At 41.5% G+C, this 17,529-nt stretch overlaps 1 protein-coding gene across 1 annotated transcript in view; it reads left to right on the plus strand.

Annotated features, from left to right (window-relative positions):
- The window catches only part of ctnnd2a (catenin (cadherin-associated protein), delta 2a), a gene marked incomplete at both ends in the record, with an annotated part of 184,528 nt that overhangs the window by 21,903 nt on the left and 145,096 nt on the right, over nucleotides 1-17,529 (plus strand). The window contains one exon of the mRNA XM_079292530.1: nucleotides 15,517-15,629. Coding sequence (XP_079148656.1) covers nucleotides 15,517-15,629 — 113 coding nt within the window. The remainder of the gene's footprint in view (nucleotides 1-15,516; nucleotides 15,630-17,529) is intronic.

Genomic DNA, 17,529 nt, shown 5'->3' on the forward strand with positions numbered 1-17,529 from the left:
ATGGGTTCTGTGGTGGTCGGCTTTCGCACAAAATCAAACCAATATTTGTTATTAGTTAAATCAGTGTAACTTGGATTTATTTAATGATACAAATCGAGTCTGAATATCCTGTGGTCCGTGTGAACTTTGCCCCCGAGGCAAAGATATAAATCTTTACTCGTTGTGCATATTGTTGTTTAAAGACTTTGTTCCACATCCTTGATCAAAATTAAAATGTAATCTAATGTATGCGCTTTACCAAGATAAGACAAGATAATAACACATAATACAATGGGACAGTGAAAGACAATAAGAGGAACGTGTTGAATAGGTGGGAATGACTCTAAATGCATATGTTGCTTTCATTCATGCTACAACTTGAAATCCCATTTTTGACTCACATGAATGGCCACATCCAAAACAAATGTTTCAACCAGACACCAAGCTACAGCAAATATCTTTTAGCTTTTTGTGTTGATGATGACAGGATTGTCATCGGGTGAATGCAATTTAAAATCTTGATTTATTTCTTTATTTCCTTGGAGACATGACAGTAAGCGATTCACTGCCTAGTTTGCCACCTGTGTTGACTCGTGGATTTGATTCATAAATCCTCTGAGAGATATTGAGCCCACAAAGACTTTTCCCCATATCCTGCCTAGAGCGAGCAATATAAGAGTTGATCTGATATGAATCTCTGCATCCAACACACTGCAAATCTGGTTACCGGTCTCTAATTTCTTTTATGTCTCCACAAAACTACTATTGTATTTATTCACTTCCGTGGGTACATTTGTTTCTTCACAAGACCAACTTGCAGGTGCAGAAGTGATGAAAGGGGAATTTCTTTTTTTTATTATCAGAAAAGCTAATTGAAGAGAAATCTGAGAGATGACAATGTTTTTATTTTTTTGCTATTGTGTATTTATTTGGTTTAGAGATGGTATGGAGGATGTAGAGCACATGCCAGCATGGTTGCAATGTTTCACTCTTTGATTGACTCAAACATGCAAATTAACAGATTTTCAGACTAATTATACATTTATATGCAGGACTTCTATGCATATATGTGCATGTATTTAATGCGTAAATGGTATTTACGCATTTGTGATTGTTTGTGTGCCTTTAATTTGCATTCAGACCCCCCCCCCTTCTCTTTCTAATGAGATGACATGGCTACAGTGTTCGTCTTCCACTCGGTGACAGCCTCTCTGCTGCCAATTAGTGGTGCAGTCGCCAGCTCTCTGTTTGCCTTCAGAGATTACATCTGTTTGTGTACACAACCCACAAATGAGAAGACCCGCTCAAAAGCCAGAGATGTAGTCAACAAATGTACCATACAGGGAGGTGTGACTCTGTGTGTGTGAATGTGTTTGGGTGTATACTATGTTACTGATACTTAGAGAGAGCAATGCATTCCTTGTGATCGTACTCTGTGTTTTTTTTCCATCTAACCGCTGCTTTGCATTGTTAATGTACACGTGTCTTTTTCTGAATGTGTGTGTAGAGCTGAAGGTTTTTTTCTGTGGTTCTGCGCCATTTTTTTGTCCGTGTGTTCACCTGAGCGCGGCCGTTTGTTAACCTCCGATTTTCAGTGTAGTCTCTGATCCACCTCGATCATAGTGTTTACATCAAAAGAGGAGCAAATGGGAGGAATAGAAGTCCTAAAAAACAGGAATTACGGCGTACAACACGTCTCCGCGTAGAGATGGGACAGCATGTAAGTTGATACTTTCAGCACAAGGTGTGTTAAAGACATTTTAACACCAATAAATGATCCTGCTTACAGCCAGGTCTAGCAAGAAGTGATCCTGGTTCATCATATTTATTGATCTCTTACCTTTTTTATTAATATCTTACCATATTTTCCCTTTTCTCACACTCACACTTTGCGTTCGTTACGTTTGGTCTTACAGGGGAATGTCAGTTGGGGTGCTACATCTTCAGAGATGACCAAGATGAAACTAAAATACTATCCAGACACAGCATCACACTCACTGTGTCAAATACATAATTCACTGCTTTCTTACATGTGTGCATTCCTTGCAGTACCAGGATCAGCACCATGGACAGCGATTCTGAGCTCTACAGGAAAGCAGGAGGCCTGCTATTAAGCTCATCCGAGTAGTTTAAAAGCAACAATAAATCTCCTGATGTATTCAATTTGTTTGATTTAGAGACGAGGGGCAGCAGCAGATTTATGGGAACCTTCTCTCACGTGGTGGCAAATGGCAGTTTGCTCAGCGCTGCGTCCCGGCAGAAAAATAACGCCTCTCAGAGCGGTGACTCATCAAAGCTTACCATTCACTGAAAACAAGCAGTTCATCTGATTCCCCACTCAGTTTTATAAAACTCTCAAATTTCATGGTAGAACTGATACTGTGATTGTGCCAGGGAAACACTGTGAGGTTCAAATTGAATAGGTTACTCATATAGTGTATTTCATTCAGTACATAAGCACGATTAGAACATGAATGACAATGGTTGACGTTCCATTGCCTTCAGACACACACTTTTATGAACTATACATGAGGCTAATAGTCCACACAATTGCTTTGTTCTCAATAATGAATAGAGCATGTCAACTAATTACTGTACGATACTGTTGCAGTACGTTTATCACATATTTTAGAACAGCTTTGAATGCAATTAAAACAAGTCGTTATTCTTTAATGTTCTGTTTAAGATGTCGCTGAAAGAAAAATAGCAAAAGCCAAGGCGATATGAAATGGCTCCCTGGCATCGTCGGCGTTACAAAGGTAATGAGTTGACCGGTCAAATGGAGCCTCGGGAGGATTAAAGCTTGATAGAAGTGACATTTTTGTCAACGCACAAAACAACCGCTCCTCACAAGGCCGCGATCTTCCAAATGAAAAGGAGCACTTGACATTTCACTATGACGATCACAAGCACTTGCAGTTACCTACACGTGAAGTGGAGAGGGGAGGAGGGAGCGGCGAGGGTTCAGCAAAGTAGGAAGAATAATTTTACCAGTTTACTGCAATTACTGAATCTCTCTCTCTCTCTCTCTCTCTCGCTCTCTCTCTCGCTCTGTCTCTCTCTCTCTCTCACACAAGTTAATATACGCTTTTAACCCCACAACATGCTGTAGGTTTCATTGTGTCTGTGTCGATTCACTTAGCATTAAATGGGCCACACACCTTTGATTTCTAGGAAATGGGAATGCTTTATTTTAACGCTGTGAATGAACTCCAAAGAAAGGAGCTGGCAGAGACGCTTGTTAAGCCCTCTGCCCATCATAGAAAACTGTGCCGAAGGGCCTGTCTGCGATTTGATCATTGTCATGCCTGTCGCTCTGGTTTAGGCTTCGGGAATTACATACTGTATCTGTCGTACGCACAGTCATGCATACTCAAATGCTGATGTGTACCTACACACACACACACACACACACACACACACACACACACACACACACACACACACACACACACGCTGTACTCATGTCCGCATGTGCATACCCACTCTCCACGGCAGAGGAAAAAACGTACTGCTATATACTTTCAATTGCACAGACAAACAGACAATTTAGCCAGACTGAAGAACACACACACACACACACACACACACACACACACACACACACACACACACACACACAGACAGCATGCTATCTTACAGTACACACGGGATTACACAGACATACACCCACATGTATTTGCAGCCTCTATCAACGGTTCAGTAGCCAGCGACCTGCTTCCCTTTCTCTCCTTTTCAACATGAACAAAACTACAGCGGGTGTAGCGTTGGCGCACTGTTCCAGTGGTGGCACTTGCACTCGTCCACTGTGTGTTTGTGTGCGCGCTTACTCTTCATCGCTACCATTTTAAGAGGACAGTGTAAAAGGACACGTGTCCCTCATGTCCCTTTGTTCCCTTTATGTGCTGATAAAAGGCTCGTCATTGACTGTAGATACCCCCTCTCCCTTGTTTCTCTTTGTCATTTTCTTCAAATCTATGAACTAACAAAGAGGTCAACTGCTGTCTTTTGTACGAGTTAATGTATACGCCTTCAAGCTTATTGGCTGTAGCTGCATTAATCTATGCAACGTTGCCTGTCAGCACAACCCTGTGTCCTACAGAATAATGTTCCCATTCAATTAAACTCTCAAGTACGTTTCTAGGGGTACGTATTTTCTCATTTGAAATGACTACGAAATTGAAACAAAACAAAACAAAAACACAGTAAAAGTGAAGTTTTGGCAACAACAATACTACATGGTTATGTTTAGGCAACAAAAGTAATTTGTCCACACTGGGACACCAACAGGGTCCTGGGTGAAAGCCTTGTGTTGTTGAACACATCCACCCCACCGACGACGCACGACCCTGTGCGGACTTTGGCTGACTCACTCGAGACTTATTTGTGATACGTCATGAGCCAACATAATCCACGACTAAATATATTTCCCTTGAAATGTAACTCACAATGTAGTTCCGTTGTATGGGAATGCAATTTTCAGGAAACAAGGCTGATCAGCAGGCATTTATATCCTACTTGTCTTGACTACTTAGACTTTGCTCAGAGTTAAACTGAACACTTTGTTGCTTTTATAATTCCAGCTGGACACCGGCTCCCCTTCCTTTAAACCAACTGTATGTGTATGGTTTGAGCATGCCCCCGTGTCATGTGTCTGCATATGTCGGCCCGGATCTGTGCAAGGGTTTGCGTGTGCTTCCACGGGCTCATCTATCAAAACAAGTGTTTGTGATTGCTGGCGGATTGATGACCTTTGGTGCCTCTCTGGAGTCCCCTGTCACATCATGTGGTCGAGATAGAGGACAGGAGGGGAAAGAGCTGACAAAGAATGCAGGGAAGACACTTGCTGGGTGAATCATTTTGTGTGTTTTTTTTTTTTTTAAATCCGTTTGTTCATGGAAAGGTTTTGCTGAGCACGCTTGCTTTTTATTTCAGCATCACCCCTACTTCATATTCATGCCCTGGCAGCTGAGTCTCACCTGGCAGCTGCCCAAAACAGCCATAATCTAATGCTGTACTTTATATCACTGAGCTGCTTCACTGGAGGCAACAGAGAGAGACTGCCCTGCTCAAGGGCACACTGCCAGTAAAGTGTTGAGAGAAGGCACAGTGTTTACACATTCACTTTACTTGCCCAGAATTTCCCAGCTGGTCTGAGAAATTCGAAATTGCAGCCTGCTGGTTACAAGCCATTTCTCTTTACTTAAGGCCACCACACCTCTAGATGAGTGAATAAATGGTGTCTCTTCAATGTCAAATGTAATACATCTATTTTACGTTCTAAAATACTTTGAGTACACACTTATAATTAGTAGTTTGTTATTGTTTCTACAACTCAAAATGTTCCAAATAACATGTTCTGCAGCCTGCAACACAATTCTCATATTGAAACGCTTACATAAAAGCTGGACATCAAATAAACAAGCATTTCTGGGTATTTATTTAAAATGCATGCCAGAATGTGCAGTACATGAGCTCAACGAGATGTCAATTGAAGCCAGATGTTGTGTCTGCCAATATCCACAACACTGCAGATTCATCAGCGAATTTGGAAAACACTTAACTGTTTGTACATCGCTACATTGTCAGACAAGGAGATGCTGCCAACCGGACAAGTTTGTACACACACACACACACACACACACACACACACACACACACACAGAGCTGCAATGGCATTTAGGCAGTGACATTTTCCAAGTGACATTTTGTCTGTGCCTGAACCCATACTCACCGAGTGTGAACCCAATCATGCTGTCTTCTTCGCTGTCATGGAGCCAACAGCCAACACGTACACGTGCACGTGCATGAGAACATGCACAGACACACACACAGACACACACCCTCACTCACACGGTGGCTTATCGAATGTTTTAGACCTAGTTAGGCCAGATTAAAAGACCGAGAAGTGATTTGATACACTTTCTAAACCAGAAGAATTAAAACTGACAACCTCTGGGCTATATTCTAGATTCCCAGCCTCCACGCTGTCTTGACATTAATCCTTGTCAACTATCCTTTCTGTTGTCCACATCTACAATACAATCATTTGAAAACTGTGCATTTATATGACTTTTGCGATATACCCTAACATATTAATTCAATTCACATTAATATCTAGATATATAACAGAGTTAACTCATTGGACATTATCTTATTTTAAACCAAGACCCTTATTTATAGATCTGGATTTTGTCGCTGCAAACCTCATAAATTAACTTTGGCAGTATGACTTCCGAGTTGGTTGAAAATTGACTCCAATTCAGAGTTTAAAAAACAAAGAAGAAAAAACTGAGGAAGAACACCCACAAACGTACATCAATGCAGCATTCACATTTCCTGGTTAAGCTCTAATTCTAAAACCTCATAAGAGGATGCTGTCTCCTTAGTGTTACAGGGATAGCAGTTGTGTGGTCATTATAATACAGCAGGATCCAGGGCCAGACTTCTGATCGTCTTTTCCTGGCTTGAACTGGGAAAGAAGATACTGACAGTTAAAAGAGAAAGAAAAAAACAAACTGATCTTTTAAAAACATTGATCTGTCTCCTCAAGTTGCACACACAGTACATCAGGCTGTCAGATAGTGATAGTCCATCTAATGAAAAAACAAACAAACATGGAGCACGTTTTGTGCTTCTCACACTGGTGACATTTATTCCGTCTAAGAATAAATGTGGTCTCAATATATGTCACGGAAATGAAAGGAGCGGTTTCTTCATCTTTTTTTAATCAATGTATTATTACCACACCATCAATCTGACACCAACAGAAGGGAGGCTCCTTAGTAGACATGGTTCTGCTGGTAGCAGCCAAGGAAAGCCATAGAAGCGAACGTCTCTGTAAATGAAGATATTATTTAATATTACATCCCGTACCACCAGAGCATTATTGAACTGGCCATTTACAAGAGAGAAAAGGGAAACGCAAAGGATGAGAGTATTTACAATGGGAACAGTATAGTGAATTGCCTTGCTTATATAATTCACGCTAATTAGACAATTCATCACAAGTTAAACACAGTAGAACTTTCTCACAGTATGCAGAGACATTAGTTTGCACTCCACTTGCAAAAACTAAATTTGTTACTCTTGACAGTTAATCACGAAGGAGTTAATCGCTGTAGCACTTCACCGGCATTCAATCAAACACGCACCAATGAACACACAAAGGCGTCCAAGAGCTCGGCGAAATAGGCTTAACCAAATGACATGAACAAAGGCTGCTGCTAAGGCGACTTTTCTGGGGACTGCCAATTAGATTGCGCTCCTACAGAGTTGGCCATTTCTATCTGTGCTTGCAAAACAGCATGGCAGCAAGGACCAGACTTTTAAAAAGGCCAGAGAACAACAGGTGCACTCACATTAAGACAATGCCAAAAAAAAAGATTTAATGTTGCAGTGTGAAACAGTCTTTGAAGGTCAGCAAAGAGTTGCCAATATTTTGCACATGTGCATTAATGGACCAGTGTTCAAAGGGATTTACTTGCAGAAATACAATATAATATTGCCGCCATGTTTCTACAGTGAACCAGAACGGACAAACCCAACACTGACCATGAGAGAGCCTTTTACGTTACCTGAAGGCCACTGTAGTTCTCCAACATTCTTGGAAAGGGAGGGGCGAGCAGAGGTGTATTCAATTGGATGCAGTCTACAGCCTCACCACTCGTGGCATCATATGCTAATCGAATAGGCGGCGCTTTGGAATGGAAGAATGGGTCATCTTTTAATCACAAGGTTTGCGGCTCAATCCTCGGCTCTTCCTGTCCGCGTGCCGAAGTGTAAACACTGAACCCCAATTATGTAATGAAAAAATTCAAAGGTACATTCATATTTTCGAACATTGCCAAACATGGCTGTACTCTGCAAGATTGTTTATCAGAGAAAAAAAATACAATCACAAAAATACGATTTTGGCATCTGTATAAATAATAATATCGTACATTTTTGCCTGTCATTCCGTCTCCAAACTTTGCGTGATTTTCAGTGCTCCCTCTCATTTTGTTCGAGTCGTATGTAACTCTGGCAGACCAAAGCTGTGGCCATAATTAGCACAGAGAGAGCGGTGTTGTATCTCTGTGTTTCTGCATGTATGCGTTAACCAGGCTGACATCCCCTTCTGTTTAAAATCCCCCAAAAAACAATTGTCTCTGCTCAGGGATTTCTATTTACAGCACACGGGCCCAAACACACAAACACAAAGAAAAAGAGACAGACGTCCTGGAACGAGGAGGAGACATTGCGAAAGAGTGACAAGCGCGAGGGAGAGAGCGAAATTGGAGACAAAGAGTGAGATGATTTCATTTTGCCCACTGAGCCCTTAAATAATTTAACAAGGAGAGATCTGTCAGAGTAGAGCTGTGTTTGTGTGTTGAATATTTATAATGCATATAAAACTGTTATGGCCCAGCTGTTGGCAGTCATACGTCTCAGGTCTGTGCAGTTTTTTGAAGGAGCATTAGAATCCCAAATCCAAACAGATACAGCTGATTCTTCTGGCTGTCACTAGTGGTACACAAGTGGTTTAGAGGTTTAATCTATAAAAAATAAGCCATTAGCCTGGACCCAGCCTCGCGAATGCCTTATTTTCAACTGTTTAGTGATGGGGCTCTTTGATTTGCCCGTCTTTGAAGCTGTTTTCCTGAGTTCCTCGTTTGGGTGGACCAGAGATATTTTAATCATGGGCTCATATTTATCAAACAACTCAGAAGCGGGACTTGGACTCACACTGAAAGTTTGAGTAGAACTAAAAATACTCCAAACTCAGAGCAAAACATGCAAGGTGGTTATGAAGTTGTCTACACCGCTTTGAGCAAAGGTTACAAGTTCTCCTTTGAGAGTGAATGAATCACCATTTTACAACACTTTAAAACCTTGAAATTAGATTAATACTGATGTCCTATTTTTTTTTCTTATTCCTCAAACGTTAGATGTAACCCATTTACATGATTTTAACTCAGGAACAATGATATATATATATTCAAAAATACCTTATATTACTAATGGAAAGGTAGAGGTTGAAACAATTTCTTTTGCCAAAACTGCTTTCTTAGAAAAACCAGACAACCAGACATTTAAATGAGCATCCGTTACGAAAGAAGGATAGTCATCCATCCCCGACAAAAGATCTCTTTACATAGCTCCATGTACAGTCAAATGTGTTCTTCTAACAAGCGCCGCAATTCAATTAGGCCAAAATCTGGCCCAAAACGGACTTGACAGGGATTTCCTCTATGATTTGGGCCAAGTCAGTATTTGTGTGCATCATCCACTCCGTGCTCTGCAAAGAGAAACCAGAGAACCCAGACCTTAACAGCACACAAAGACCAAAGCCACTGTATTGACTACAAAACGACTTCAGAGGTGTCTGAGTATGTGTTTTTAGCTTTGACTTTGAAAAGCACTTTTCTTCTTTGTATTACTGCCATTTCTACACTCTTACTTGGGTAATGTCGCTTTATCCATAAAGTAATACTTGCCAGTGGAGCAGCTTTAGTGTATCTGTCTTTATATCAGTCTTTTTCGCAAAGACCATTGTCTTTGCGAGACATTTTCTCTCGTTGCCGATGACGTTCACTGTGAAAATTACAGTAAAGTGTAGAAATAACTCCACTATATCTCTTCATTGCAAATAGTTGTTTGCTGCTATATTGATGATCTGAATCCCGTAGAGAGAACCTTAAATGTCAGATTTAATGAATTGCCACGAGTAAGAACACTAACATGAGTTATTTTGAAGTGAACTGATAAATGACGTGTTTGTTATTTAGGTATGAATACTTTATGGTTAGGCTGTTTTGAAACAATCTGACAAATCTTTAAGGCAAATAGAGTTAAATATTTATTTGCAGTACAAGTAAACAACACTATTGCACCCTAAACAGTTTAACTGTCTGCTCTCAGTTCCTCAGCCTCCTCTTTTTCTGTTTACTTTGGACCAAGTTCAACATCACTGGAAATATCCCACAGAATTCAACTTTAATCTTTTCTTATTTGGGTTATTTCACACCCTCATCTGTGAGTTATCCGACCAGGATACACGAGACCCTGAGAGCAGTGTCTTAATGCATTCTTGGTTTGTGCTTGCCTGTAGTTGTTCTGGGATAGTTTCATGTTGTGAGGTCAATGACTAAATTGCATTCATTGTCCAAATAATGGGCTCTTTTATTGTTATTATTGTTTGTATTATTATTGAAATTGGTATTGATGGTAGTCGTAGTCGTGTGTGCGTGTGTTGTTTCTGTGCGTTTGTGTTGTTCATGCACCATCATCCCTTACTGTTATCATCAGTAGGACTGATGTGCTGCTGTCCATTGCATTACTGCCATACCCATAATCACACCAAAGAACAGCCCTGAGGTATTACTGCTAATGTTAATTCAATTTCATTAGAAGGTCGCTTGCACAGAAAAGGCGAGTCGTCACAGCAATAGGAAGGACTAGTATCCCTGGTGTACAACAACAATGAATCATGTGTTATTGAAAACGATATGTGTTGATGAGCTGGGTTGATGCGGACTGAAGCCAGAACGAGCTGTGTCATATTTCTTTGTCTAGTACCACCATTTGCCAGATGGCTAGAGCACCTGTGTGTACACACCTACACGCAGATGCACACGCATGAACGGTGATGCACAACCATTGCAGGCGCACTGCACGCAAACACACACATACACGTGTTCCTGTTCTTCTCTCTGTATGAGGACCCCACACTGACTCTACATTCTTTCCTCATATTCCTATTAATTTACCAAAATGCATAATCTGAAATCAGCTCTTATTATTATAGGATTACTTAGGATAATGCCTATAGTTTGTCACAACTTGGATCAAAGTGACTACCAAAATAGTTAAGCCTGTAACGGCCCGTACCTCCTCTTGGCTTCACTTTCATCTCAACATAAAGTGGTAAATAACATGGCTGAGCTGTTTTCAATTTGTTTACATCCTTTTTCATTATATTTTCAGTTTCGTGCGTTTCTTCCGCAATGTTGCTGTTTTCCCCAAATCTCAGCAATCACTTCACCGAGTACAGTGTGATCGTAAACAAATAGAACTGATGTCCAAACCTACGAAAATACCATTCAATTAATAAAACGTTTGGCCTTGGAGCAAAACCTAATCCAGGAGACTTCACACAAAAAAACAGCCTTCACTCAAAGGTCCACAATGTGGTGTTTGTTCTCCCGAAGATAGAAGTCCAGGAACTTAAGCACGCATGCCCCGTAGCAGGTCACAGCAACCCAGTGTTCAGTCGCAGACATACAATCCCCACATTGTTTGAGAAAGAAAGGAGTCACAAACATGATCAGGCCATTCTGGGAGTCTGTTTCCTTTCTTCTTTTTTTCTTGTTCTCTCTTTCTTGCGCACACATGCACACGCACAGGGAGTGGATCAGGTGTCACTCCCTCGGCCACCCTCTCATGTGACTGCCATCAACAGAGACGTCTCAGTCTCAGTCTCCTATCTGTCTTCCTTGCTTTCTCCCTCTACTCCGTTGTTTTTCTCCCCTCCGGTTCTTGCCCCCCCCCCCCCCCCCCCTCCTGCTGCTCCTCTCCTGACTCGCGGTTGACTTTTCACACTCATTAAAGTGACAGACGAGACGGGCAGGAGGGAGAGGAGGGATAAATGAATCTCAGCTAAATTTGAACCATACCTAGGCTACATGAACCACAGCTGCAAGTTTAGAAAGGTGGACCGGGGGTGATTGCTGCCGTGCGGGGAATTTTAATATTCATGGCAGTGACGGAGGAGAGGAGGGTGACCTTTTTACCAGCTCCCATTCACACTCTCCTTTCCCACTCATCTCATCTCCGTTGTTTTCATTCCTCTTCGCTGATTGAGGGAGAGAATGAAGGAGCGAGAGAGAGTTACTTCTCAACTCGAAGGTCATAGCTCTATTTGATAGCCTTTTGTCTCCCATCCAAAAACAGCACTGTTAATGGCTGCCCATAGGCCACTTTATAATGATTGGGCCTTATCTCTAGACACACACAGACAGCACACAGTCTCTTTATGGTGGCAAGTGGGGAATTTTGCTAAAACGGAAAGAGAACTACGGCTGCCATTTATCCCATTTAAAGCTCTAAAACATGGGCCACTGCTACGTTATCCTGCATTTTGTCGCAGGTACAATAAGTCCACATACAATACATTTTATTTCATACTGTACATGCATGCGGGATTGACTTTTATACCGTCTTATTGCCCCCAATGTGCCCCGGATGTGGTTCTACAGTTGCCATAGAGACCTCTGTGGCTGACTGTGGGCGCTGCTTTCTGCCTCCTATTCATTCATGAGAGGGAGGCGGTGACACACGCGCACGACACATGCACGGCTTAGTGGAATCCCACACCTTGTACACTTTGATAGAAACGCACACACAAGGCAAAAGGAGCAACAGCTGAAACTCATCCCATCTCATTGGTTTCGGATCTATTGAGCTGCGGTCCATGCACACGTCAAGGTAAAATATACCGCTAAACACAAAATACATTTTTTAGCAATTAAGTTACAACTTGTGGAATTGGCAGGACAGCAGGCTTTTTCATAAAACACACACGCAGAGCGATCAGAATAGTTACTGTGACAAATCCTATCCCTTGATTCAAACGTTGGTGGGATCACATTAATTATATCGTGCTCCAGCATCAGCATTGTTGGACTGTGGTTCGATGACATTCAGGTAACATTTTAAAGTGTGGTAGAGAAGACAAGTTGTCTCCAGCAAAGACACAGCTTTGTTGTCTTCCTTTTAGCAGGACACGAAAACGCTTTTAGCAGCTGTGTGGCCCGTGAACTTTTACGATACACCTTTCTGTCTTTTAATATTTCCCATAATTCACCCCTTCTTGTTTCATTCCAGTTACATTTACATTATGTCAGTACCTTGAAACAAGGACTCAACTCAGCATGCTGTTTGAATATTTCCTTACATCGGCAGTACATAATAATTTACTTTCCATCTGTAGATTTTATGTTTGTGTCAGGTTGAATTTACTCATTCGCCAGAGTGAGTAAGCTTTTACTGAGTCAAATGTTATGGAGCTGGCAGATGTGTGCTGTGGGAAAAGCCTAATTCAACAAAATAAGTTATGTTGAGTCGCTAATCATGTTCTTAAAACATGTCTTAAGTGTAGTAATTATGACAGCGTCACAATTTCAACAAGTGTTGCTGACTGTTGTGGTATTGCAGCAGCAATAATAGTTAGCATAATGGTTCTTTAGGTGCAGGGATTTTCTTTCTTCTTTTTTCTTTTTTCTTTACACCTTGAGGATTTAAAACAGTTGCAGCAGTGGCAAACAAGGTGACAAAGCAGTCTGCTGTCGGGAGCAGAGCGGGTCTTTGAAGCGAGGCAAACAAAGCTGTAATTTAGAATTACGGGTCCAGGGGGTTTAATAGACCCTGCTGAAATAACCAGCGTCACCGTGCTTTGAAAATCAAAGTCAATGTGAACTTGCACGTTGTCATAGACCATACCGTTTGTGGTAACGGAATGTCCTACCGTGAGATCAATAAACTACTGCTAGTACTACATATGTATGTGTCAGAGCTTTTGGCACCTAAATGGATGTGTGTGTGTGTGTGTGTGTGTGTATGTGTGAGGAAGAGAGAAGAAGGAGAAAGCATGGACCTAAACTTGTGGAAAGAAAGTGTGTGCATATGAGTAAGTGGTTGCTGTAAGTGTGCGTGAAAAAGGGGTGAGGCAGAGAGAGGGAGATGCATTGCATTGTGCTCTGTAGTGTTGGGGAGGAGCGGGGATTGAGGTTAGAGACTCGAGATAGCGACTGGGGATCAACACATTCAGAGCTTCAAATGGCTTTGAGAAAACCAATCAAACCAGCATACACTCTCTACATCTCACTCACACAGTGTCTCTCTCTCTCTCTCTCTCTCTCTCTCTCTCTCTCTCTCTCTCTCTCATACACGCATGCACTCGGCCGGACATGCCCACTATCTTCAGTGGGGTGGAGTTCACTGCACTATTGGTCTGCTTCCATGTGGCTGTGATTAACTTGAATGCAACACGCACGCGCATGTGCGTGCACGTACTTACACTCAGTGAATGCTGGTTTGAAATCTCATCTGTCTGGCTCACAGCTAGATGACTGATACGGAACTGTCAGTAAGCCACTTAAATAGCTAATGCATCGGCACACACAAAAAGGGTTGAGTAATGCATTCCGGGTGTAATCTTCCATCCATGAAGCCTTAAAGCTAGCAGCGCTCAATAGTGACAGACAGAAAAAAAAACAACGAACAACCCAACAAGTGTCTTCATCCATGAAGGTATCCATGAAGTCCACATTTGAATAAGATGTCCATGAGGTTTAGGAGGCATCACAAGCCTAAACACCGCACCACAGTTTCTAAAACCATGAGAATGGACTTTGAAACTCTGAAAAGTTATCATGGCAGGATACATTATTTTCCTGAATGCCAACCATTGTGATGTAAACTGTTGAATTCCATTATTTGCTTTGCAAAGTAATTTGCATTGGCTGCATGCTGTTGAGTTGTATTGCAGTGATCTGACGTTTGTAATACTCTTTCCCCTCACCATACAGTTAGGATTAACTGCATAGTATCACAAGATTTCTGACCAAAGACATCGATATCGTGATTGCAACAATAATTTTGGGTTGACTATTGGTGCTTTCACAAAATATTTGTATATTATATAATGAATAAGTATGTCAGGCAAATACTAGAACAGCTAGGTAAGTATAGACAATTCAGCCTCAGCTAATCTACCGGTAATTTACTTTTTTTAAAATGTGTCACTTTTCAAATGTGAAAATGTCTTTGTTGGCCCAAACAGGAAAACAACTCCTATGGAAATAAGAAACACATCTCATGCAGGAATTCCACAAAAATCTTCTTTACATGTTTTAACCCAGTTTCAGGTGGAGTGCTTCAACTACTCCAATTGACAACCCTCCCGCACTTCACAGCAGATGGGCGTAAAAGAGGTTTTTTAGAACACTTTCAACCAGTCACTCTGCCTCACGCCTTTTCTCACCTGTCAATCACATTCATGTTAATGATCACACTTCATTTTTAGCTGTCGCATAGCCGTCATCCAGCCTTAAGCTGTTTCCGTGATCTGCGGCTGACAATACTTCACTTCTCCCACGACAAGCAGGTTGCACTCCCAAAGCAACTTATGATTCACATTGAAATACCTTTCCAGGGCTGGTGGGTGGCTTTCAAAGGTTACTTATCATACATTGAAAAAGGATATTGAGCTTTTAATAGTTTTAACACCCCCAGTGCTTCCATTAATGACCAATCAAATGGGACATTTTCTGTTTTTGTTTTGGTGTCTCTGAAGTAAAGATAGGAGAACTTGCATCAGAGGTTAAAGAAAGACAGTATTAAGCAATGGCAGTGTCTTCATTTCCTGGCAGAAGGCCCTTTAGCACCAGTTCCAAACTTTCACACCGAGGAGCTTCCCAGCAGAACCTCAGCTTCCTCTGTTACTCCCTTTCTTGCTCTGTCTAACGCACACTTTGTCTTCCTCCATCTCTTCAGGAGCTTCAGTTTGAACGCCTGACCAGGGAACTTGAGGCTGAGCGTCAGATTGTCGCCACCCAGCTGGAGAGATGCAAGCTGGGATCAGAGGCGGGCAGCATGAGCAGCATCAGGTAACATGGACGCCCTGCTTTTCTGTGTGCGTGTGGTCGGGTGGGGCGGGGTTATGAAGTAACACACAACGTCCCCATCTTTTGTGTGTGGCTGATTGGCTGATTATTGTGTGGAAAGGATATGTCTTTATGGGTGTGTCCTTAAACACTGTCAGGTAAAAGATATATTGTGTTTGTACGTGGGACTTCAGGGGTCATAATGTGGGCTCGAGATAACAGACACATAGACACAAGCATCAGCAACTTTGGCAAAGGTGTGATAACGCACACGTTCACCCACACATGTACATGCTTTCAAAAAGTCTTCTTAGAGACTTTGCTTTGCCACGGAGACTAGCCTTAGTATTACTCTTCCTGGAACCCCATTTAAGCACATTACAGCATTAATTAGCATGTTAGCCACAGCCCTGAAAGCCTTCAAAATACTTAATTATGTCCCCCATTTATAAGTCTGACCTTTCTGTTGCCAAAATGTATTTTCAGATTAGGGAAAGAGAGCTCTTATTGAAAGAGGGAGCACAGATGAGGGAAGGGTGGATGGAGGAGAGGAGATGAACGCGACTAGCATGCTAATTTTGAATTTTATGCTAACATCTCAAACCTTGAGTTCAGTATCGGCCCCTCTCCTCTCACTAAATCACTGTCCCTTCACATTCTCCTTGATACATGCCTGTAAATATAATTCCTTGACTAAAAGTAAAGTTATTTAAGAAAGTTATTTTGCGGAGTTTTGTGTGTGCATGCGTGTGTGTGTGTGTGTGTTTTTGTGTTTGCATGAATTTTGCTGTGATGTCAAAGAGTCAGGTTCATACACATTCAGCATTCCTCTGACTCCCTCAGGCATCTTATTTCAAGTACACAACCCTGAGTGGGGGGAGCAGGGAAACAGAGCACGCTGGAAAAAAAGGCACTTTTGAACCTTCCCAGTTCATTCACACTTGATCCAGCTGAGTCTCAGATCAGACTTTTTGAAAGTTTAGAGGTTTGCTTCCTGTGCTTGTGTTGAAGTTCTATTGTAGGACAGTCATTTACAAATAACCAGCACCAAACCAACATCAAAGACAAAGTCACTGAGTCTTTAACATTTACAGTATATTGGTGAAATCCCCGTAGAAATATTTTACGAATCCATACTGTGGTTCAGTAAACTCGATATTGTTTATTCGATTTTTGGCTTATATTTGATTTCTTTGATTATGCCGTGTGTTTGTAATCCTTAGGCAAGTCCTCAGTATCATGTGAGACTGTTCTTACTCATGTCAAATGTAAACTATGATGGATTTGTTATTTGATAAAATAGTTGGCTCCAAAAAAAACAGATAACACTTAAAAGTTCAATTCAGATTGAATCAGCCTTCCATATATTTATGTATTTGCATTGATTATTCAAAGGTTTCAGTTCATCTTCCACTCCTCTTTTTACTCTTGACTCTGTGATTTGTTTTCCTTATTAGCCCTATGTCAAGCCAATTCACATATAATATGTTTGATGTCGGACAGCTCCGTCAGTACTTTGAAATGATGCAGCTGAGAAAGCAAAGACGTGAGATTCTGTCTCGATGGAGTCCTCCAGATTGCTTGTCTGGACTTACTTAAATATTTTGTCAGCGCATTTTAAACTCTTGGATGAGCTTTATCTTCCACTTAAACCCAACATATGGCTTGTCACTTACATGTTATGTGCAATATGTTGTGTTATATTCCTTACTGGCAACATCATCTGAAGTCTTCATGTCCTCAGCATGTCGTAAAAGTCGAGAGAAACACTTCACCATGGTTTCATCTGCACTTGTGCATCTGTTTGGATGCATTTGCCTTATGCTTGTGCGAATGTCTGCTTGTTCATCTGCCTGTGCCGCAATAGCCTGTTTGCTGTCAAGTCTGCTGTCTCATGGTTGCG

The sequence above is a fragment of the Melanostigma gelatinosum genome (genome assembly GCF_949748355.1).
Source record: "Melanostigma gelatinosum genome assembly, chromosome: 20".
In the NCBI taxonomy this organism is placed as follows: domain Eukaryota; kingdom Metazoa; phylum Chordata; class Actinopteri; order Perciformes; family Zoarcidae; genus Melanostigma; species Melanostigma gelatinosum.